This window comes from Chiloscyllium plagiosum, unplaced genomic scaffold, assembly GCF_037043375.1.
Source record: "Chiloscyllium plagiosum isolate Xiang-an unplaced genomic scaffold, Cpla_swu_hap1 HiC_scaffold_5, whole genome shotgun sequence".
Classification (NCBI taxonomy): Eukaryota; Metazoa; Chordata; class Chondrichthyes; order Orectolobiformes; family Hemiscylliidae; genus Chiloscyllium; species Chiloscyllium plagiosum.
In genome coordinates, this window is record NW_028270143.1 from 12,744,917 (window position 1) to 12,769,958 (window position 25,042).

The 25,042-nt window shown below is 40.2% G+C and overlaps 1 protein-coding gene across 2 annotated transcripts in view; it reads left to right on the forward strand.

Moving 5' to 3' along the window:
• Positions 1-25,042, forward strand: part of dnah5 (dynein, axonemal, heavy chain 5) — a 343,383-nt gene that overhangs the window by 172,873 nt on the left and 145,468 nt on the right. For both annotated transcript variants that reach the window (XM_043689617.2, XM_087987009.1), the window contains 4 exons: positions 11,118-11,271; positions 13,221-13,367; positions 21,612-21,853; positions 23,564-23,740. In XM_043689617.2, coding sequence (XP_043545552.2) covers positions 11,118-11,271; positions 13,221-13,367; positions 21,612-21,853; positions 23,564-23,740 — 720 coding nt within the window. The remainder of the gene's footprint in view (positions 1-11,117; positions 11,272-13,220; positions 13,368-21,611; positions 21,854-23,563; positions 23,741-25,042) is intronic.

Sequence of the window (25,042 nt, forward strand, 5' to 3'; positions counted from 1 at the left end):
TCTACCATGAGGACCTTGTCGAAAGCCTTACCCAAGTCCATGTAAACAACATCCACTGCTCGACCCTCATCGGAAACCTGGTTGTTTAATAGTTTTAGAATGTATGAATGCTATGAAGCCTAATGTAAAGCATGTATTCAACTCCTCTGGCACCTCCTTGTTCCCCATTATTAATTGCCCAGCCTCCATAATGGCTATAAGAAAGTGCCCATTAACCTCTATTTGCATTGTTAATTCATTTATTTTGTTCCAAGTACTTTGTACATTTAAATAAAAAGCCATAAATATTGCCATTTTGCCATTTTTCCCTCTTTGACAATATTTGCTGACTTTTTTTGTTATTTCTGCACACTTTCCCTTCCTGCCCTGGTCTGGGTATCATTATCTTCTTAGTTGATCTGTAATGCTGCCATATATATCCTTGTGCATTTTAAGCAGTTTTTTACCTATTCCCTTTCCAGTGACCTCACAACCTACTGCTCCCTATTTAGTCCAAAGCTCCCTAGCCATTTGGAATAGCCGGGACACTGGTCCCAGCACAGTTCAAGTGATAGCCATCCGAATGGAACAGCTCCCTTCCATGCCAGTGCTGGTGCCAGTGCCCATGAACTAAAAAACATTTCACTCACGCCAATCTTTGAACCATACATTTAACTATCTCACTTTAATTAGCTGATTCCAGTTTGCCCATGACTCGGATTGTAATCACTATGTTATTACCTTGGATATTATATTTTTTTATTTAGCTCCTGATTGTTCATACTCTTTCTGCAGATCCCCCTTTCTGGTCCTACCAAATGCCATAAGTATCTGTCCTCCCACATCCAAGTTCCTCTCCAGCCTGGAGGAGATGTCTTTAACTCTAGCACTGGACAGGCCTCAGGACTAATGTTCAGAGCTGCAGAGAACATTACTTATCCCCCTAAATATTCTTTCCACTCTCACTATTTTCTCCTCTCACCTCAATGGCTCTCTGAACCAAGATGCTGTGATTAGTTTGCTCATCCTCCCTGCAGTCCCCACTTCCATCCACACTGCTTGCAAACTTGTAACTATTAGACAACTGCAGGGGTTGAGGCTCCTTGAACACTACCCCTTGGGTTCTTGCACCTGCTTCACACACAATAACACCTTCCAATTCCTGATCACAGAGCAAACTTAAATTACCTTGACTGAGGGATGTGACTGTCCTCTGGAGCAAAGTGTCCAAGTAACTTCCCCTTCCCTGTTGCACAATGGCAGCAGCTTGGACTACAGTTTCTCAACTCAGATCTGAAGTTCCTTGAGCTGTAAGCACAGATATATGTGTCCTGCATCAACTTGGTGTCCAGTAGCTTCCACATGCTGCTGCAGGAACACATCACCTGTCCGTCACGGTATTGAATGTAATTTATTTATGAATTTAGTGATCTAGTATCTCTGCATTTTTTAACATTCTATTGTAAATTTTTTTAATACAATGTCAATCTTGTACTTAACAACCTCTTTTTAAGAAAAAGAGGAATAATAAAGACTAGAGACATTAATGCAAATTAAAGACCTTACTCTTGCTATAAATATGAGAAATGCACACTAACCCTATTCACCAGTCAACTGTCTTCCCTGCATTTGCTTCATGCTGTGATTTGTGGTGTCATTCCGTTCTTGATTGCACTTCAGGCAGGTCTCTCAATATGCCCTTTATCCTTTGCTGCTCCTTTTTTGCTCTTGGCACTTTACTTTTTGCGTTAAATCTGACTTAAAGCACCTCTATCCCCCTCTGCGCCAAATTCTCATTTTGAACCAAATTCCTAGATGTTCTCGCTCAGCCTCTGATTCACTCAAGCAAAGTCTCCCTCACATTGACTGCACCACATGCTGACAAGTGGCTTGCCTTTTGGCAAGTATATCCTTCTTTAGGCAAGAGGACCAGAATTGCATGCAACACTCCACACTCCAGCGTTCGAAACAAGACTCATTTATTCTTGTCAGCAAATCATTTTGCAAAGAAGGCCAAAATACAATTTGCCTTCAGAATTGCTTGCTCATCTGCATGCTAGCTTTCTGTGATTTGCAAACAAGGATACCTAGATCCCTTTGGACGTCAACACTTTTCAATCTCTCACCAAATCCAAATACAGCACATACATTGCTCCCCCTTATTGTTCCTTCTAGTATCATTCTGAAAAAAGTTTCAAATTGTCAGACACGACTTCCCTTTCATAAATCCATGTTGACTCTGTCAAATCAGACAATTCCTTTCTGAATATTCAGTAAATATCCATAATTAATTCCTTTTACTCACCTACTTTGTGACCAGACCATGAGGTCGTGACAGTAATTTGCTTTGTAATCATTGTGTTAAGGGTCAGGTGAAGGGTGATGGAGATAAGGAAGGCAAAATGCCAGAAGAGGGAACGATGTTTACTATGGACAGGATTAGCTGCATATAATTTCCACATTAGCATCACTTTTAAAAGTTCTATGGTTTAAAAAATATAGTTATTTTAACTATTAGTACGATAACATTTGTACAGTTTACATGTAAAAGTAAAAATAGATCACATGGTCTTGGGATAAAATGGGAACGGTAGTTGAACTGTCTCCTAATTTCTCCTTACTCCTCGTTATCCATTTTCCAAATAGCTATCTTTTATGTGTATTTAGACATTCATTCTGTTAATGGTATTTGTCAAGAACTCAGGTCTTACTGCCAAATTTATATTATGATAGGGATCAGTAACACTTTTTAAAAAAAAATGTAGAAGTGGGAGGTCCCAGTTGCCTACGAAGAAAATAAAGCCACAAGATCCCATAGTTTTGAACAGTAAAGTCTGTTGTTAAATATTAAAACAGTAATACAATCTGCTATATTTATAGGTTGTATGTATATAAACGTTATTTTCTAGCTATGAGACGTAATCTGAGATAAACATATTAACAGGTAAAATGTGGATGAATGTTCTATAGAGCATGTTGAATAGCTGAGCCTGTCAAGGCATACCCCACAGATTTCTCAGCAACTTTAGTTAGTGACACGATGGGTCAGCAAATCTCTATAAAAGTTGGTAAAAGATTGTAGTTATTCATTTTTGAAATTTTATCAGATGGTACAAATGTTATCATATGAATAGTTACAATAATTATATATTTTAAATCATAGCCTTTCCATCACAAACTCACTGAGCAACTGCAAACTTTCTGTTTGTTCACTCTCTCACTGTGGACTGCATTCTCCTAGATTCTGGAAACTGCACTCCAGCAGTTTCAACTTTTCTGCAGTCAGTAAGCTTCACCAGCTTTGCATTTTGTTAGCTTGAACCATGCTCAGCTGCACAGTGCAAATACTGCCATAGGCTCCCTTCACCCTCCAGCTCAGCTGGACTGTACTATTAATGGCTCACCTTGGTCTGAGTCCTGATAGCTTCCAATACTTTTATGAAGCCTTATTCACCAACACACAGCTGCACATACTGCCCCTCCAGACTTCTACTGAGTCCTTGGTGCTTAGAGCCTGCTACATCAGCACGTTTTTGAGTTGGTGCCTTTTCTTCTATGAACCTAAATGTCTAGCAGTGGAAAGGTAGCAGAGTCGAGAGTGTGCTGCTGGGAAAACAGCAGGTCAGGCAGCATCCGAGGAGCAAGAGAATCGACGTTTCGGGCATAAGCCCTTCATCAGGAATGAAGCTTGTGAGCCAAGGGGGCTGAGAGATAAATAGGAGGGGGGTGGGCTGGGGGGCAAGGTAGTTGATAGTGCGATAGGTAAATGAAGGTGGGGGTAATGGTGATAGGTTGGAGAAGGCTTACGCCCAAAACGTTGATTCTCCTGCTCCTCGGGTGCTGCCTGACCTGCTGTTTTCCCAGCAGTACATTCTCGACTCTGATATACCAGCATCTGCAGTCCTCACTTTCTCCGAGTGGAAAGGTAGCAACCTTCTCTTCTGTCTGCCTCTGTACAATTCCGTAAATTGACTTATCAGTAATCTTTGAACTATTCTAAATGACCTATGAAAAGCTCGCAACAAGCTCACCCTTATATCTAGCAATGATCGAATTTAGCAACTCAATGGTGAAATGTAGCAACTCCTTGGAATTGTGTGTCCCCAGTATGTTACTGTCGGAGCGATTTCCCCTGACAGGGAAAGAAAACTCAGGAGACAAGCAGAACTCGGGCAAGTGGAAGTTTATTCACGCAGAAACCAGTTAAAGCAGGAAAAAGGCCAAAGGATCTTCCCTGAATCCGGCCTCGACATAAAAACAGTTATATGCTTCACCTTTCGCTCAGCTCAGAAGATAGATCATGACACACGCTAAATGGCAGTATTTTTATACATTTCTGTTTTACAATGAACATATACATCGTGGTTAAAGCCCTTCCCTTCTCGTCCATTCACCCAATCTGGTAAAACACCTAATCAATTATGAGCCTCCCTATGGCCAGCCTCAGGGTCCCATGACGTCATGGTGTTTACCAGGCACTTTAATCTGTAGTCCTTGGGATCCTTCTATGCATCCTATTCATTCGCATTCCAAAGTCATTGGCTGTACTCCCTCAGACCTTTCAGGCTGGCTTATCTCTTAAGGACAGCTTGAATTCTATTATTCACTGTATTGCATTCAATTACTCCCCTTACATTTCCCATTGTCTTAATTATGTATATAAAAATACACAAGACAGTTAATTGTAACGAATTGCTCTAAGATTTGTAATATTGATTTCTGTTCTTAAGTTAAGGCTAGGTTTAGCTATTTCTATTCTTAGAACTTTGTGATTAATTATTGTGAACAACCTATTTTGTCCATGACAAATGAGGGTACTTCCTAAAGCTAATTAACTTTCACATGTAGGCATAAATGTTTTAGTTATATATATCTATATTTATGTTAGAGAACCTCGAACTAAAAACTATTGCTTAATATTGCAGAGTAATTAAGAAACAACTGTTTACTACAAAATAGCGAGCTGTTATTCTGGTAGCTAATTAGGGAGTTAGTATGCTATATCTTGCATCTGTTGTTTACCCATTTAGTGGCATAATCATTCATTCATTCATGAGCAGAGAATATGTGCTTGTTTGTCTTGTATGCATGTTCTTATCATAACTGTTTAGGATGGTTGCTGCTCAAGACCCCCTTTACTGGCTTTGGAATAGTTTTAATCAAAGGTATCATTGTTTTCTTTACTTAAAGGCTGGGACAGACTGTTAGTCTCATTTATCTCCTTTCAGCCATCTTGTGCTTTAATGTTATGCTGGGTTATCTTTTTTGTCGGCCATTTTGTGTGAGCAGACATGGGCCATTTTGTTATAAGCAGGTACAGCTCACCCCTACAACTACAATTCACAGATTGCTAGATACTACATCGATCAAAGGAATGCAAAATAAAAGGAATGAATTATGCATTTTAGAAAAGCAAGTTGTTTATCCATCAATATGAAAAATAAACATTATTTGGTCATTATTATACTGTTGATTCGGGAAGCTTTCTGTGTACAAATTGGCTACTATGTTCCTTCATGATACTGGCTGATGGTACTATTGAACAAGTCCGATCCACTGGCTTGTTAGATCATATGTTTATTTTTATATAGTTAATTAAAGCGGTGGCCTGGCACTAAAATATATTCACAAAAGGCTGCAGATTTTTTTTTAACAACGGGTTTGTTAAATAAAACAATAAATAGACAAAGTTAGAAGTTCTTAGCGCAAACCTAAAAACTAAGTTTCAAATTGTTCCCCAACATCATTTGATGCAGAGTATCAATGTGGAAGAAATATCATTCCTCTCACATCTTTTTAAGTCTCTTTACTTAACTGACACTATGCAGTGTATTTTTCTTGAAATTACAGATCCAATTTTATGGTTTCTTTCCAACTCTGTTGGTATGAATCTTTGACAATTCTGATGATCTGAACTTTCCTGGCTCTAATTCCTTGAAGACAGTAAACCACATCTGATGTAGTGACTGGTTTCCTTAAATTAAACTGGAAGGAAACATTATTTCCCACTCAAAGATCAATATTCTTTCTTCTGGACTGAAATCAAAGCAAAACAAATTGCCTTAATGTGTTAACAATGCCTGTAATGAGTCCAACCATTAGTCATAGGAGCAGAAGTAGCCCAGTCAGCCAATCAAATCTGCTCAACCATTCCACAAGATCATGGCTGATCTGATAGTCTTCAAATTCATCTTTCTTTTCTCTATGATACTTGGCTGTCTTACTGATTAAATATCTGTCTGTCTCAGCCTTGGAAATAATTATTGACCCTGTCCTCTGGGATAAAGCGTTCCACAGAAAATGTTCCTCCTCATCTCTGTCTTAAATGGGCAACTCCTTACTCTTAAGATTCTGCCTTCTGATCCTGGAATCTCACACAAGGGGAAATAACTTTTCTGCATCTACCCTGTCAAGTCCCTAAGAATCTTGTATGTTTTTATATGGTTCCAAATCGTTCTTCTAAATGCAGTGCAGGACTAATCTACTCAAACTTTCCTCATAAGACAGTCTTTCTACATGCATGATCAACTTCTTTGGACTGCCTGCAGTTCTAGGATATCTTCCCTTACATAATGGGTCCAAACTGTTCACAATATTAAAGCCGTGGTCTAACTAGTACCTTGTGAAGTTTTAACGAAATCTCCTTACTCTGTTACTCCATTCCCTTTGAAATAAAAGCCAACATTCTAATTCCCTTTGCTATCACCTCCTGAACTAAGATTCTCCCTTTTTTGTGGTTCATGGACAAAGACTGCTAGTTCCCTATGTTCTTAGCTTTCTGCAGTTCTTCTCTAATTTAATAATAGTCACCTCCTCTATTCTTCCTGCCAAAGTACACAACATTACGTTTTCCCACATCATATTGCATTTGCCAAATTTTTGTCTACTCACTAACCTGTCTGTGTCCCTGTGTAGAATTTTTGAATCATCCTTATTATTTGTTTTCCCACCAATTTTTGTGTTAACTGCAAACTTGGCTATAGTAAGTGCACTTTCTTTATCTAAGTTATTTATATATTACAAACAAGTGTGGCCCCAACATTTACCCCTGTTGAATTCCACAAGAATACAGGTTGCCATTCTGAAAATAGCCCCCTTTTTCCAACCCTCTGTCTTCTATTAGTTATGATGTGGAAGTGCCGGTGTTGGACTGTAGTGGACAAAGTTAAAAATCTCACAACACCACGTTCTCGTCCAACAGGTTTATGTGGAAGTACATGCTTTTAGAACATTCCTCCTTCATCATGTAGCTCGTGGAGTAGGATCATATGATACAGAATTTATAGCAAAATATCATAGTGTCATACAACTGATCCGATATATTGAACAAGCCTAGATTGCTGTTAAGTCTTTCATCTTTTAGAATGGGTTGCAGATTTCAATTCATTAATATGTTAACCTGGTGTTGTGTGATTTCTAGTTAGACAGCATGTCTCAGTTAGACAGTCCTCTACCCATGCTAACAGACCACATCCAATAATATGGACTTTTGCTAAGTAATCTAATGTATGGTGCCTTCTGAAACTGCAACTGCATCCGATCCACTGCTTCCCCTTATCTATCCTGCTTGTTAGCTTCACAAAGTTTTGCAGTAAATTTGTCAGGAATGATTGCCCCTTCATGAAATCATACTGACTCTGTTTGATCACATTATCTATTTCTAGAATGTTCTACTATTCCATCTCTTACAGGCTCTGACATATTCCCAGTAACAAGCATTAAGCTAAGAGACATATAGTTAACTTTTTTATGTTCCCTTTCCATTTTAAGAAAAGGTGTTATGTTGACAATTCTCTAATCCTCTGGTAATTTTAAGTCATACAGTCACAGAGATGTACAGCACGGTAAAAGACCCTTTGGTCCAACTCATCCATGCCCACTAGATATCCTAAATTAATCTAGCTCCATTTGCCAGCATTTGGCACGTATCTCTCATATTCATATACTCCTCAAGATACCTTTTGAATATTATAATTGTACCAGCCTCCACCACTTCCTCTGGCAGCTCATTCCATACAAACACCACCCACTGCGTGGAAATGTTGCCCCTTAGGTCCCTTTTAAATCTTTCCCCTCTCACCTTAAACCTACGCCTTCTAGTTTTGGACTCCCCTGTTCCCAGAAAAAGATCTTGGTTATTTACCCAATTCATACTCTTCATGATTTTATAAACACGTATAAGGTCACCCCTCAGCCTTCGATGCTCCAGGGAATATAGCCTCAGCCTACCCAACCTCTCACTTGGGCTCAAACCTTCCAACCATGGCAACATCCTTGTAAATCTTTTCTAATCTCTTTCAAGTTTCACAGCATTCTTCCTATAGCAAGGAGACCAGAATTGAATGCATATTCCAAAGGTTGCCTTACCAATATCTTGTACAGCCACAATATGAACACCCAACTCCAATATTCAATGCACTGGCCAATAAAGGCAAGCGTACCAAACACCACCTTCACTTTACTACCCACCTGCAACTCTACTTTCAATGAACTGTGAAGCTGCACTCCAAGGTTCAGCAACACTCCACAGTACCTTACTATTAAGACGCCCTGATTTGTCTTTCCAAAATGCAGCATCTCACATTTATCTAAATTAAACTTCACTGCTCATTGGCCCATCTGATCAAATGTACTCTGAGGTAACCATTTTTTGCTGTCCACTACACTTTCAATTTTGATGTCATCTATAAACTTACTAACCGTACCTCCTATGTTCACATCCATATCATTTATAGAAATGATGAAAAGCAATGGACTCAACACCAATCCTTGTGGCACAGCACTGGTCACAGAGGTCCAGTTTGGAAAGCAACCCTCCACCATGACCATCTGTCTTCTGCCTTTAAGCCAGTTAAAATAGTTAGTTCTCCCTGTATTCCATGTGATTTAAAGTTGCTAACCAGTCTACCATGAGGAACCTTGTTCAATGCCTTACTGAAGCCCATATAAATCATGTCCACCGCTATGCCCTCCTCAATCCTCTTCGTTACTTCTTCTATATGGACATTTTTCAACCTGTTACTATTTATTTCCCCATGTTGTCTATCTTCCATGTCTTTCTCCACAGTAAACACTGATGCAAAATACTCGTTTAGTATATCCTCCATCTCCTGCGGTTCCACACATAGACAGCCTTGCTGATCTTTAAGGGCCCTAATCTCTCACTAGTTACTCTTTTGTCCTTGATGTATTTATAAAATCCCTTTGGATTCTCCTTAAGTCTATTTGCCAAAGCTATCTCCTATTGCCTTTTTGCCCTCCTGAATTTCCTCTTAAGTGTACTCCTACAGCCTTTGTACTCTTCTAAGGATTTACTTGCTCTCTGCTGTCTATACCTGACATACGCTTACATCTTTTTATTGACCAAAACCTCAACTTCCCTTGTCATCCAGCATTCCTACACCAATCAGCCTTGCCTTTCACCCTAACAGGAACATACTATCTCTAGACTCCTGTTATCTCATTTTTGAAGGCCATTTTCCAGCTGCTCCTTTAACTGCGAACTTCTAGCCCAATCAACTTTTGAAAGTTCTTGCTTAATACCCTCAAAATTGGCATTTGCCCAATTTTGAGCTTTAACTTTTAGATCCGGTCTATTCTTTTCCATTACTATTTTAAAACTAATAGAATTATGGTCACTAGCCCCAAAGTGCTCCCCCACTGACACCCCAGTCACCAGTCCTGCCTTATTTCCCCAAAATAGGTCAAGTTTTGCACCTTCTCCAGTAGGTAGTTACACATACTGAATCAGAAAATTTTCCTTGTACGCACTTAATACATTCCTCTCCATCCAAGCCCTTAACACTATGGCAGTCCCAGTCTATGTTTGGAAAGTTAAAATCCCCAACATAACCATCCTATTATACTTACAGATAACTGAAATGCCCTTACAAATTTGTTTCTCAGTTTTCCATGGATTACTGGGGAGGCCTATAGGACAATCACAAGAAAGTGAACATCCCTTTCTTATTTCTCAGTTCCACCCAAATAACTTCACTGGACGTTACCTAAGGATTCCTGGATGATTATTACCAGTGAATCCACTACCTCCTTAACTACTTCACAGAATAATAGAATCAATCACTTTGTTTAATATCTTAGGTGTATCCCATCAGGTCCAGGGGGTTTATTGGTCTTTTAGCCCATTACTTTCCCTAGTACATCTTCTCTCATGATGGTTACAGTATTTATTTCCTTTTGCCACTTGATTATGTAGTAACTTTGGGATGCTATTAACGTCTGCCGCTGTGAAGACTGATGCAAAGTATTTACTCAACTCCTCTGTCCTTTCCTAGTTCCCCATTAATATTTCCCCAGCCTCGTTCTCTCAGATGCCTATGTTCACTTTGTCTTTGCTCTTCCTTTTTATATATTTAAAGAAGCTCTTGCTGTCTATCTTTACATTATTTGTAAATTTACCATCAAAGTTTACTTTTTCTTTTATTTTTATTGGTCACCTTTTGTTGGTTTCTACACTTTTCCACACCTCTGTCTTACGAACATCATCTCCATTATTACCACAGTTGTCTGCTAGGCACATGACTGAAGCCATATCTTCCTGGAGCTGATATTTCAGTCACTGTTCAAACTGACTTCCTGACCTTTTAAGCAGAAAACTTTCACAGAACTAACCCAAATCTATCCACTTTTATTTAAAAATTCAAACACCCTCTTCCGCTCCCCCCCCCAAAAAAAAATCCCCCTTTTGTCTCAGAATGCTATATTCCAACAGCACAACTTCATTAGTGCTTCATTGGCTGTAAAGTACTTTAAGACATTTGGTGTAAAGCACTATATAAATGCCGATTCTCTTTATGAAGAAGACACAAAGGATTGATTCATGACTCCGTTCAGAGCTTCGACTGTGATCTTGTATTTGGTCTCTGTCCTGCAGTAATGGCTATGACTGAAGTTGAGAGAGATTGTTAATATTTATGTATCACATTGGAGTTTGAATTGATAGAAGTGCAGTAATTAGAACAAATAATCTTTATGTTATGGACTTTAGCAGCAGTGTAAATTTAAAATGACTCTGATTCCTTAACTAGTACATTGCTGATTAGTAAAATAAAAGTATATAGAGTTCTTTATTGTCTTTGTAAGTCTAAAATATTCAGAATATGTTTTATTTTGTTTAGGTTGAAGAAGCTGGACTTGTTAGTCATCCTCCTTGGAAACTTAAAGTTATTCAGCTGTTTGAGACACAGAGGGTTAGGCATGGTATGATGACTCTTGGACCCAGTGGAGCTGGTAAAACCACCTGTATTCATACATTGATGAAAGCCATGACAGGTGAGGTGGAAAGGAATCAAGAGCTCATTATGTCTTTCAGTCACTCTTATCTCTGTATAGAATTTGTTTAAATTGGAGCATTGAATGTACCGGAAATACGGGGCTTAAAATTTTGACTGGAAGATAAGACTTTAATCCTCAAGTGTCCTCGGACAAAATTTAAGACAGAATTTGAGGCTGATTGATGGATTGAGAAAAGAATTTAGGGGTAGGGGTTGTTGAATGATATGGAAACACAGTGTAAAGACATCAGATTTGATATCAAAGTGTCCAGTTATCCTTGAGTCAGTGTGATGGCAGTGCTGCTAGCAAGTGGCTGGAAGGTCATTTTAATATTTTTGCATGTAATTGAAAATGCAGGAGGTGGAAAGATAACAGGCTGGAGCATATGTTGTGACTTGGTGATTTTGGAAGAGGGGATATGAGCCTGGGTAGTCAAGGGTGAGGTTGAGATTAGGATTAACTGTGAAGGTGAAGTACAGCTGAAAGCAAATCAAGAATCACTGAAAGGAAGATGAAATTAGATTAGATTCCCTACAGTGTGGAAACAGGCCCAAAATGTCCACACCGACCCTCCGAAGAGTAACCCATCCAGACCTAGTTCCCTCTGACTAATGCATCTAACACTATGGGCAATTTTAGCATGGCCATTTCACCTAACCTGCACATCTGTGGACTGTGGGAGGAAACCAGAGCACCCGGAGGAAATCCACATAGTGCAAACTCCACACAGACAGTCACCCAAGGTGGGAATTGAACCTGGGACCCTGGTGCTATGAGGTAGCAGTGCTAACCACTGAGCCACAGTGCCACCCCCAGTGACATGAAGAATCTACATAGAACCAGGATGAACTCATTCAAGAGAGGGCTGAGCACCATTCATTCACAAGTGCAATTTTTTTTTGAAGACGAGGTCACTTTTGGAGGATGGGCCCCTGTTAAGATTGCGAAAGTGTGGAACAGATTACAGATAAACTTGCTTGCACCTCCAGCAAAAAAAAGTCTGATTTCAACAAGGAGAACATGTGGAAACAGATAATTATAGCCACGTGGAATAATTTGAGAGGTTGGGCTGGTCATCTTTGGAAAGGAAGAACCTGAGAAGAGATTTGGTTGATGTGTAGGAGAGGCTGAGATACAGTGTACGTGACAAACAATTTTTTAGAAGAGAAGGTAGTAAGTAGAATGCTTGGATTTGAGGCAGAAGTTGAGAAAAATTTTATCCAGAAGAGTGGTATATTCAGTGTGGAAAGTGTGAGGGAGGCAGAAATTCCTATAATGTTTAAAAAGTGTATTTGTAACTCTGTAATGTACAGGATTACAGACCAGGAGCTGGTAAGTGTGATCAGGATGGATATCTATTTCTCATCCAGCACAGACACCCTGGCCCATTTTCTACTTTTGTCTGTGTTTTTCTTTAAGAAATTGGGAGTATGAGATAGGGGCCAGAGATGGACAATAGTTTCAGGCATGAATAATGCATTCAGAGTGGATGGGAAACAGGAGGAGAAGGAAACAGAAGGCTCTCATTGTATCCTTCTCAAACTTTGTCATAAATTATTCTTTGACAAGCCATTTATAGAATCAGAAGGAGGAATTAAATGTTAAGATTAAATTGTAATCCATTAAAATTTTAATTGCATTAAATTTAGGATTCTGATAATAGTGTATGAGATTTCATTTGTAATGAATGCAAGTTTTGTGACTGATGTGTGCTTGTAGAATTCAAGTACAGAGAGTGCTGAATATGACTTTCCATCCATTAAAATCAATGATTGGGAAATTGACCAAACAACAGGACTACAATATCTGTATTCTGGATATATACTTCTGTTGCCTGAAGTTCTGCTTTTAAGTTCTCCCCTGAATGAAAATATGCCAATAAGTGACAAAATGCAAAGCAGTTTTGGGATTTGTAATATTATCTACATTATGTTTTATTTCCGCAGACTGCGGTGAACCACACCGTGAGATGAGAATGAATCCGAAAGCAATTACTGCCCCTCAGATGTTTGGCCGACTTGATGTAGCCACAAATGACTGGACAGATGGCATTTTTTCAACTCTGTGGAGAAAAACTCTCAGAGCAAAAAAGGGTAAGTAAGCAATCATCTAACAACAATATGATGCAGAATGACCACTGCAGTACCAAACTGTACCACAATCATTCAACCATTTTGCAAAACAGTGAAACTACTTGGCTATCGTCTGAACATAACAGAACAGTACAGCACAATACAGACCCTTTGGCCCTCAATGTTGTGCCAGCCTTTTATCCTATTCTAAAATCAGACTGACCTACATACTCTTCGTTGTACTATTTTCCATGTGCCTATCCAAGAGTCGCTTAAATGCGGGTCAAAAGTGTGGTGCTGATAAAGCACAGCCAGTCAGGCAGCATCTGAGGAGCAGGAGAGTTGACATTTCGAGCAGGAGCTCTTCGTCAGGCTGTGCTTTTCTAGCATCACACGTTTTGACTCTGATCTCCAGCAGCTGCAGTCCTCGCTTTCTCCTAGTCACTCAAAAGTCCCTAATGTATCTGACTCTGCTACCACTGCTGGCAGTGCATTCCACACACACACCACTCTCTGTGTAGAGAAACTACCTCTGACATCTCCTCTAAACCTTCCTCAAATTACCTAGAAATTATGACATTTCTGCTATGGGAAAAACTCTCTGGCTACCCACTCTATCTATGCCTCACAACATTTTGTAAACCTCTATCAAGTCACCTCTCATTCCTCTTCGTTCCATTGTGAAAAGCCCTAGCTCCCTCAATCTTCATTAGACGTACCGTCCAGTCCAAGCAGCACCCTGGTAAATCTCCTCTGCACCCTAGCTAAGACTTCCACATCTTTCCTATAATGAGGCGACCAAAACTGAACACAATATTCCAAGTGTGGTCTAACCAGGGTTCTATAGAGCTGCAGCATAACCTCGCAGCTCTTAAACTCAATCCCCCTGCTAATGAAAGTTAACACACCATATGCCTTCTTAACAACCCGAACAATTTGGGTGGCAGCTTTGAGGGATCTATAGACATGGACCCCAAGATCCTTCTGCTCCTCTACGGTATCAAGGAATCCTGCCTTTAGCCTTGTAATCTACATTCAATTTCGACCTTCCAAAGTGAATGACTTCACACTTTCCAGGTTGAACTCCATCTGTCACTTATCAGTCCACTTCTGCATTCCGTCAATGTCCCGTTGCAGCCTACAACAGTCCTCCACACTACCTACAACTCCACCAACCTTCATGTCTTTAGCAAGCTTACTAATCCACCCTTCCACTTCCTCATTCAAGTCATTTATAAAAATCACAAAGAGTAGAGGTCCCAGAACAGATTCCTGTGGAACATCATTGGTCACTGAGTTCCAGGCTGAATATTTTCCAATACTATCATCCTCTGTCTTCTATGGGCCAGCCAACTCTGTATCCAGACAGCCAGATTTCCCTGTATCCTGTGCCTCCTTACTTTCTGAATGAGCCTGCCATGGGGAACCTGATTAAACACCTTGCTAAAATCCATGTACACCATGTGCACTGCTCTACCTTCAACGTGTTTTGTCACATTCTCAAAGAATTCAGTAAGGTTTTTGAGGCATGACCTGCCGCTCACAAAGCCATGCTGGCTATCTCTAATCAACCTATGGTTCTCCAAGTAATCATAAATCCTGTCACTCAGAATCCTCTCCAGTACTTTGCCCAAAACTGATGTAAGACTGACTGGTCTGTAATTCTCAGGGTTATCCCTATTCCCTTTTTTCAACAAGGGAATAACATTTGCCCACCCTCCAATCATCTGGCACCAATCCAGTGAACAGTGAGGATGCAAAGATCATCGCTAAAGGCGTAACAATCTCTTCCTTGCTTCCTGTAGTAATGTAGGGTATATCCCGTCTGGCCCAGGGGATTTATCTATCCTTATATTTTTCGAAATTTTCAGCACATTCTCCTTCCTAACATCAACCTGTTCAAGCATGTCAGTCTGTTTCATGCTGTCCTCAGAAATGTCAAGGTTCCTCTCAGTAGTGAATACAGAAGCAAAGTATGCATAAAGGAATCCCCCTACTTCCTCCCACTCTTGGCACAAGTTCCCTCCACTATTGCTGATCAGCCCTAACCTCACTCTGCACAGGTGAAAGGTTTTTGCTTATAACACTTGCTCCGAGAGTGGGATTTCATAAATAGTTTCAACAGTCTGTCGCCCGTTTGACCTACTTTGGGGTTCATTCATTTTGACCTGGACTTCCTGGCTACAGGTTCATGGAACAACCTCTGCAGCTATATCATGGATCTCTGAAGACCAACAGAAGCAGCTACAACAATACCAGCAGCATCCAGCACTAAGTAAATAGCACTAGCAGCACCAGGAACCACACTAACAATACTGACAGAAGCTCTTTATGACAGAGAGAATGGACACAGAGCCCTAGTTCAAAATGAGACAGGGCATCCTGCATAGGCTTCCTTGACATGACAGAGCAACAGAGCCTCAGGGGACTGAGACCTCCATAACAGATATTTGCTGACATCTGCAGCTATGTGGAAGAAGACCCCTTTCCAAGGATTCGGAGATGCCGGTGTTCGACTGGGGTGTACAAAATTAAAAATCACACAACACCAGGATATAGTCCTACAGGTTTAATTGGAAGCACACTAGCTTTCGGAGCGACGCTCCTTCATCAGGTGATTGTGGAGGGCTCGATCATAACACAGAATTTATAGCAAAGATTTGCAGTGTGGTGTAACTGAAATTATATATTGAAGAATTGATCGTCTGTTAAACCTTTCATCTGTTAGAATACAGTGATAGTTTCACTTCTTTCATGTGTAAATCACAAAACCTTTTTTTAAAAGTTGCATTCTCGGGTTAGCTGTTAACAATGGTGATAGCTAGACAATATGTTGAAGGTGTTAGCCCCCTGTGTTCTCTGTCTATGACCTGATGTTTAGATTGATTCTAATCTAAAAAGTGAGATAACAGAGTTCTACATGAATGTATGCAGTTTTTGAGCAAAGTGCAATGTAACTCTGCAAGTACAAAAAAATTCACCACACAAAATATTAGTGTGCATGTGGGTCTTTGTCTGTGTGTGTGTGTCTGTCTGGGGTGGGGGTTGTGAGAAAGTGTGTGTCGTGAGTGCAGAGTGTCTTATGTCTGTGAAGGGGTGCATGTGTGGAGTGTGTGTGTCTATAAGGGTGTGTGTGGGTGTCTGTGTGCGCGTCTGTGTGTACCTGTGTCCGTGTGTATGTGAGAGTGTGTGTGTGTTTAGGAATATTTGTGTGTGTGTGTGTGTGTGTGTGTGTGTGTGTAGTGCAATGGTGATCACCACCTGTAATGTGACATGAACCCAAGGTCCCGGTTGAGGCCCTCCCTATGGGTACCGAACTTAGCTATCAGCCTCTGCTCGGCCACTTTCCTCTGCTGCCTGTCCCGAAGTCCACCTTGGAGGATGGTCACCCGAAGGTCCGAGGCTGAATGTCCTGGACCACTGAAGTGTTACCCAACTGGGAGGGAACCCTCCTGCCTGTTGATTGTTGTGCGGTGCCCATTCATCCGTTGTCGTAGCGTTTGCTCGGTTTCCTCAATGTACCATGCCTCCAGGCATCCTTGCATGCAACGTATAAGATAGACAACGTTGGCTGAGTCACATGAGTACCTGCCATATACAAGGTGGGAGGTGTTCCCACGCGTAATAGTGATATCTATGTCCACAATCTGACACGTCTTGCAGCGTCCACCGTGACAGGGTTGTATGGAGTTGTCCTGAGAGCCGGGCAGTTTGCTACGAAGAATGGTCTGTTTGAGGTTTGGCGGTTGTTTAAAGGCAAGTAGTGAAGGTGTGGGGAAGGTCTTGGTGAGGTGCTCATCCTCATTGATAATGTGTTGCAGGTCACTAAGAACATGGCGTAATTTTTCAGCCCCTGGGAAGTACTGAACAACGAAGGGTACCCTGTCAGTTGCAGCCTGTGTCTGTCTCCTGAGAAGGTCATTATGGTTCCTTGCTGTGGCACGTCGGAACTGACGGTCGATGAGTTGAGCATCGTACCCCGTTCTTGTGAGGGCATCCCTGAGTACTTCCAGGTGTCCGTCACGTTCCTTCTCATTCGAGCAGATTCGGTGTATGCTTAGGGCTTGTCCATAGGGAATGGCTGTTTTAATATGTTTTGGGTGGAAGCTGGAGAAGTGTAGCATTGTGAGGTTGTCTGTGGGTTTGCGGTAGAGTGTGGTGCTGAGCTGTCCGTCCTTGATGGATACACACATGTCCAAGAATGAGACAGACAGTCGAGAGTAGTCCATGGTGAGTTTGATGGTGGGATGTTGATGTCACTGTGTAGTCTTATCAGTGACTCTTCGCCATGGGTCCAGAGGAAGAAAATGTCATCAATGTACCTGGTGTATAATGTCGGTTGGAGATCCTGCATAGAGAAGAAATCTTGTTTGAACCTGTGCATAAAAATGTTGGCATAATGGGGTGCAAATTTGGTCCCCATGGCTGTTCCATGTGTCTGGATGAAGAATTGGTTGTCAAAGGTGAAGACGTTATGATCGAGGATAAAGTGGATGAGTTGTAGGATGGTATTTGGAGACTGGCAGTTGTTGGTGTTGAGTACTGAGGCTGTTGCTGCGATGCCATCCTTGTGGCGGGTGCTGGTGTAGAGTGCGGAAACGTCCATTGTGATGAGGAATGTTCCCGGTTCGACTGGTCCATGGGTGCTGAGTTTCTGTAAGAAATCCGTAGTGTCACGACAGAAGCTGGAGATCCCCTGTACAATAGGTACAATAAGATGCCTTCCACATAGCCAGAGAGATTCTCACATAGGGTCCCATTTCCCGACAGGATGGGACGTCCTGGTGTGTTGGCTTTGTGTACCTTTTGGAAGGCAGTAGAAGTAGCCTACACGAGAAGTATGTGGGATGAGGGCATGTAGGGAGCTCTGAAGGACTGGATCCAAAGTTCTGATCAGTGTGTTTAATTCTCGGATATGTTCTTTGGTCGGATCAGCTGGTGGTTACCTGCAGTGTTCCTGGTTGTTCAGTTGTCGGTACACTTCCTTGCAGTAATCTGTTCTATTCTGAATGACAATGGCTCCTCCTTTATCTGCTGGTTTGATGACAATGTTGTGATTGGTTTTGAGAGCCTGGATGGCATTGCATTGTGAACAGGTGATGTTTTGCTCTACCTTATGGGTACGGCTGATGAATCTGGCATTTATATATTTCCTGACAGTTTGAGCATACATGTCAAGCCCAGGGCAGCGGCCCTCTGGTGGGGTCCATGTTGACACCTTCTTTGGTTGCTCCTCTACAGATCCCTGTGATGAGTGTTCTAGTTCATCAGTGGGCTCCTAAACACACACACACACACACTCACAACCCCCACCGCAGACAGACACACACACAGACAGACAAAGACCCACATGCACACATATATTTTGTGTGGTGAATTTTTTTGTACTTGCAGAGTTACATTGCACTTTGCTCAAAAACTGCATACATTCATGAAGAACTCTGAGCTCAAAAACTGCATGAATTCATGTAGAACTCTGTTATCTCACTTTTTAGATTAGAATCAATCTAAACATCAGGTCATAGACAGAGAACACAGGGGGCTAACACCTTCAACATATTGTCTAGCTATCACCATTGTTAACAGCTAACCCGAGAATGCAACTTTTAAAAAAAGGGTTTTGTGATTTACACATGAAAGAAGTGAAACTATCACTTGTATTCTAACAGATGAAAGGTTTAACAGACAATCAATTCTTCAATGTATAATTTCAGTTACATCACACTGCAAATTTTTGCTATAAATTCTGTGTTACGATCGAGCCCTCCACAATCACCTGATGAAGGAGCGTCGCTCCGAAAGCTAGTGTGCTTCCAATTAAACCTGCCAAAGGAGCCTAGGTAGGCAGCTCTTGCCTGTGATCATCAATGTCATCACAATCTGAAATGTCTTCATCTCTAACTCCTTCCAGGGATCTGTTACATATTTCTGCAAGACTTCACAATCTGCCCCCTACAAATGTATTCCTCAGGTGTCCAATACATGTTTATCAGGGCTGTCACATAACTACTTTGACCATAACGAAAACAGTCACTTGCAGTAGTAGCTGGCTGCTCCATGGTACAGGGAGTTATTGACAGCAAACATATGGTAGTTGAAGGCTGCAGGTCATCCTGACGTAATTATTGATTGGAATGGATTCTAATTCCTGGATTTTCAGTTCTTACTTGGACAACTGAAGGTTGACCTGCATGCTGCATGCCTGTGCAAGATAGCCTTCAAGCTGCCATGATTCTTCCAGTCTGTGACAGTGTGATCTCCCAAAGGTTTTCTCACCTTCACGCAGAATGAGTGGTGATTTTATAAAGATGAGGTGTTAAATATCTGAGGAACCATAAGGAATTGACTACTGATGCAGAGGGAAGACACAAGAAGTGACAAGACCAAACAATTAACAAGTTTTTTGGATATTAGAAATGCAGTTTATAAACCTGAATAGATCTGGGCTTCATCAGCAAAGATCTTCAGCGTAGTCTTACTCCCCTGTGTTTTACATAACGTGGCATTTTAGAGAGTGCTGGGGAGAGATTTTGAACAGGAGTCGTGAGTATTAAGTAGAACATATCGACCTTTATTCAGAGCTCCTAACCACGAAGTGTGGGAGAGCAGCCTCCAAAGCACTCTGCTAGCTGTAGTTCAAAATAATATATTTATACATTTCATGTTACATTCATTAAATGCAACATTGGTTAAGATTAAGTTAGCTATTTTAAGCAAGAGCAAGCTGTGTTTTTTTCAAATCCTGTCTCGTCTGCATGTCTCAATCCTTGTGATTTATGCTGCGCTTCTTTCAATTTTATCAGAACTTCTGTTTTTTGTTGTATTTGATGGTTTTGTCTCCATGTACCAACTTTATCTATACCCTGGACCTCCTCATGCAAATGATATTACGTTGTTATTTAGACTTGGCGTTATAGCTTCTGAACATTATGAAGTGCTGATTATCTTTTTCAAGGTCATTAGGTTAAACTGTCTGCACTGCACTAACCATGTCCTTACCTCAGTAAATTGTTCACCTAAACTAATTATTACCTCCATACACCATACCTCATTATATCCTACATCTGACATTACTCCCACCTTGTACGTCTCTGCCCACCTTGAGAAAGGAATGATGATGCAGGAGCAGAATTGTGCAGCCCCACTAGCATGATTTTCATGCTGCCTGTTTCAACGACAGTGAACAGCAGCCGATTACAAATCACAACTTTTCTCTAGAAAATGGGTAAATAAAATGTTAGTTTATTGTGTTTAAAAGTCATTGATTTTACTTCCCGCTGTGGGAAGAATGAAGTGAAAACAAAGGTGTGAGTATATTGGACACAGAACATTGTGAAATAGTTAGAGTAAAGATTGTGCGAATGACTGAGTGGATAAAATCATCTGTTTATTATCAAGCTTGCAAAGTGCAAAATGTCTTTCTGTAGCAATTTAACACCAAGATAATTGGTGCTTTTTGTGTTGAGTGAGTCTGATTTTAATTGTATTTCATATTAAATATTTATGTTATTATGAAATGAAGATGTTATTCATTTGTATTGGGTCCTGCCTAACTTTAAATAATACTTTAAACTTTTTCTAGGAGACTTAATAAGTAAAACATAATAATGATATAAATATTTTTTGAAAGTACAAGTGTTCACTCCTGTGATCACATCATTGAGTAAAGTAGATAAAGAACAGTGTGAATTAACTTCCATTGGAGTGACTCTGTTTGTGGGAACAAATAGCCAAATGAATCTAAGGAAGTATCTCTGGTATACCTTAATTTGCAACACAAACTCTAAAATTTACGAATATAAAAGAAAATACTGTGGATTCAGGAAATCTAAAATGATGAAATAGAATTAAACGCTGAAAATACTCTGTGGTTCCAGGACCGTTTGTGGAGAGGGAAATGGAGTTGACATATCAGGTTAATGACCTTTCATCAGAATGATTTTGATGTTGACAGATCTGCTGAGTATGTTTCTGTTTCTATCAGCAACAAATAGCTCAAATATCCAATTTACAGATTACAGTGCCTGCAGTGTATTATCTACAGGAAGCACAACAGCAGTTGGCCAAGTTTTATTTGGCAGGACTTCCAAATACGACTGCTTGCATCAGTTTGATGGAGAAGGGCAACAGTGGGAAGACCATCTGTTCTAATTCACCCCCTTGAAGTAACATATTCTGGATTGGACACGCGTTACTGTTTCTTCCATGTTGTTGAATGAATTAACATTAGACAGTACTGCTTTATTATTGTTGTCTGTGCTGCAGGAGAACACATCTGGATTGTACTGGATGGTCCTGTTGATGCCATTTGGATTGAAAATTTAAACTCCGTGCTTGATGATAACAAAACCCTTACTTTGGCAAATGGTGATCGTATTCCCATGGCTCCGAACTGTAAAATTGTGTTTGAACCACACAACATAGACAATGCCTCTCCTGCAACTGTTTCTCGAAATGGCATGGTCTTCATGAGTTCTTCAGTCTTGAATTTCAGCCCCATCCTTGAGGTATTTAAATCTTATCTTCTTTTATTTTTGTGGCCAAAGAATTATCTGTTAAAGGACTAAAATGTCCTCAACATTTTATTTAACTTAAGCTATTTTTATTATAATGTGATGTTCATTTTCCTCAATCAATACATTGTTGGAAGATTTGGAGTAACGGTGTAAGTGCAAAAATCACTCACTGGAATTTCAAACTGTGGCGGGGTTGTAAAACTGGAGGTAATGGAAGGATTTTCATTACAAATCAGGTTGCAGGAGTTGGAAAATCTCACAGTTCACCAGACCCATCATAGGAGAAACTCACCCAAATAGCAGGATCCTAGTTCCAGGTGTGGGTGGGTATGGGATGGGGTCAAGCCAAGGTGGGCTGTTTAAAAGATTTACTTTAGTTTTCTGGAACTTTGTCCCATTTGTTTCATTAAATATGAGGCCTCTAGCTCCCAATTCCCATGCTCCATTCCTGTCAACTCATGCCATCCATTCCGACCACATACCTGAATGATCCATCATTCCTGTATGCCAACTCATGACCCCCACTCAACCTATGATCTCTTCTATTCAATATATAAACCTCATGCTAACAACCACATGCCCATTTAGTCTTAATGCCAACTTATTTTAACCAATCCATTACCCTTTGCCCTTATAGCCTTCATGCCAAATCACCAATATTGACCATGGATAATTCTCAGAAGCCATGTTGAGATGAAATAAAACAAGTGTAGATATCTATTACAAGCTTTGCGATAGTAAAATAAAACTGAAACTTTATTGCTGGAACAGCACAGCAGGTCAGGCAGCATCCAGGGAACAGGAGATTCGACGTTTCGGGCACAGGCCCTTCTTCAGGAATGGCTAAAATAAAACTCCCTTTCATGAAAACCTATTCAAAATATTTCACTCCCCGTACAGCTAAATCTGTTATCAATCATACAGACACATAAAGCTACACCATAGTGATTTTTTAAATAAATTCTTTGAGTTGTCAATAATCTAACTTTTATTTTAGAACTGATAAAATGATAGGTTGTGGAAATCAGCCAAGCATTACAATATTTTAATAATAATCCTTGAAGCAAAGTCAACAAAATTGTAATTGCTAAAACACATTTTTTTTCGACTTTCACAGACACAGACTGAGATTCTAAATAACTTCATAGCTTGACGGTTCTAAAGACAGCATTTACAAGTAGAAATTCAGAACACACTCTGTTCTGGCTAGAGCACAAATGGGCTTAATTTTTCTGAGTTCAGAAAGCCAGATTAGTTTAGCTTTCCCTTCTGTAATCATCTACTTTCCCTACTAGTAAGATATTATCTGTCAGAGACTGTCAGGGTATCTGGGTTTGGGTCTTGCCCACCACTTTTAAAGGTCAGTGAAATCTCAATCACATGAAAATCTGGGCCAATGGATCTGATAACGACCATACCCAGTTGGAGTCAATGTAAAGAAAACTGGGTGACTGATTAGCTGACAATCATTTTATGTCTCTGCTGGAGGTAGAAGTTCCACCGTAATGTATCCCATTACAAAATTTGTCCTGGCATTTATAAAATATCAACTGTACTGAATTGTGACCCTTTGCATCTTTAGTAGTTAATGAAGTTTACATATAGTATATGATGTATCAAATTTTAAATAACGTAGTAAATTATATCAAAAGTTTAAATAACCGAGTAATTGAGCTTTATTCTTTGACTTGTTTGTCTTAGGGCTGGTTGAAGAAAAGATCCCAACAGGCAGCTGAGATTCTGCGGAAGCTTTTTGCAGAATCCTTTGCTGAACTGTACAGGTTTAGTGTCCAGTCACTGGAATACAAGATGGAAATGTTGGAGGCTTTTATTATCATGCAAAGTATTAACATGCTTGATAGCCTCATTCCACCAAAGGTGAGTGAATTAAGCAAGGCTACATTGTAATGATACACTTGCTCAGTAAGATTACATACAATTTCTTCTGAACAATACAGTTATTTCTGCTGTTAATGAGGCAATTGTATAATGCATCGAGATGCAAAATTAGTTGCATATCTGGATTTTTGTTTTAAGTCCACATGAATGCAGGTTCCAGATGTAGCTGACACTTTTAGAGGACTGAGGATGAACGCAGACTGTTTCAAAATAATTACACTTACAAAATTCAGGCCACTATAAGCCATCTAGCGTATTTCAATGATTGGTGTAAACATTTCCACAACTTCCATGTTAGAAATCCTCCAATAATTCCTCCAATCAATTTTCTGTCCTTAACAGTATGCTGAAATGACTCTTACATAAATAACGAATGACATCCTTTGTGACTGTGGTAAACTATCCTTATTTTTCTCTATCCTATCAACAAGACTTTCCTCTTCACAAGACCTTTCAAATATTATGTGTGTGTGTGTGTGTTTGTTTGTATATGTATAGGAGGGAGGGAGGGAGGAGCCCTTTCTAGCTTGTCCTCACAGACTCTCCTCTCTCCCCCATCACCATTGCTCTTGCACATAATCATGCAACTGAGCCTGACTCACTCACATTGGTTAGCCATTGTGCCTATTTGATTGCTGAGAAACCTGTTTAACTGTACATGTGCCACTTTCTGTAAACAAGTATGTGCTAATTTTGTAGTAGTACATGGTGGCTATGTGTATTGAATGAACAGTGCGACATCCTGTATTGGCTGAAGGTACTGCCTTCTCATTCTGTCCCCTCACCTGAGGTGTAGTGGCCCTCAGGTTAACCCACTGCCAGTTGTCTCACTCCGTGATGAGAGAGTAGTTCTATGGACCTCTGTTGTGACTTTACCAATACTTTTTTGTGTGAATAGTCACAGCCTATCAACTTAGTGAATCCTGTCAGATGTTGTTTGCACGTGCCCTTCTGAAGCCCCTTGGGATGTTTTACTTCATTAAAGGTGCTACGTAAATGCAAATTGTTAAACAATCACTATCTATCCCATTAATTGCATTCATTTCTTCAAATATGAACAAACAGACTGGAAGCATCTAACACTATCAGTGGAATTAGCAGTTCCACCAGATGCGCAATTGTTGATGTCCTTGTCCTCTCTCCGATTGTGACTGAAATATTTAATCCATGATTTTGTGATCTGGTGGTTTGATCTTCCTACATAAACTCATTCAAAGCTATCTGTTCACTTTAACCAACAGTCCTATTACCTATGTCTTGGATGACTGTCTAATTATGCAT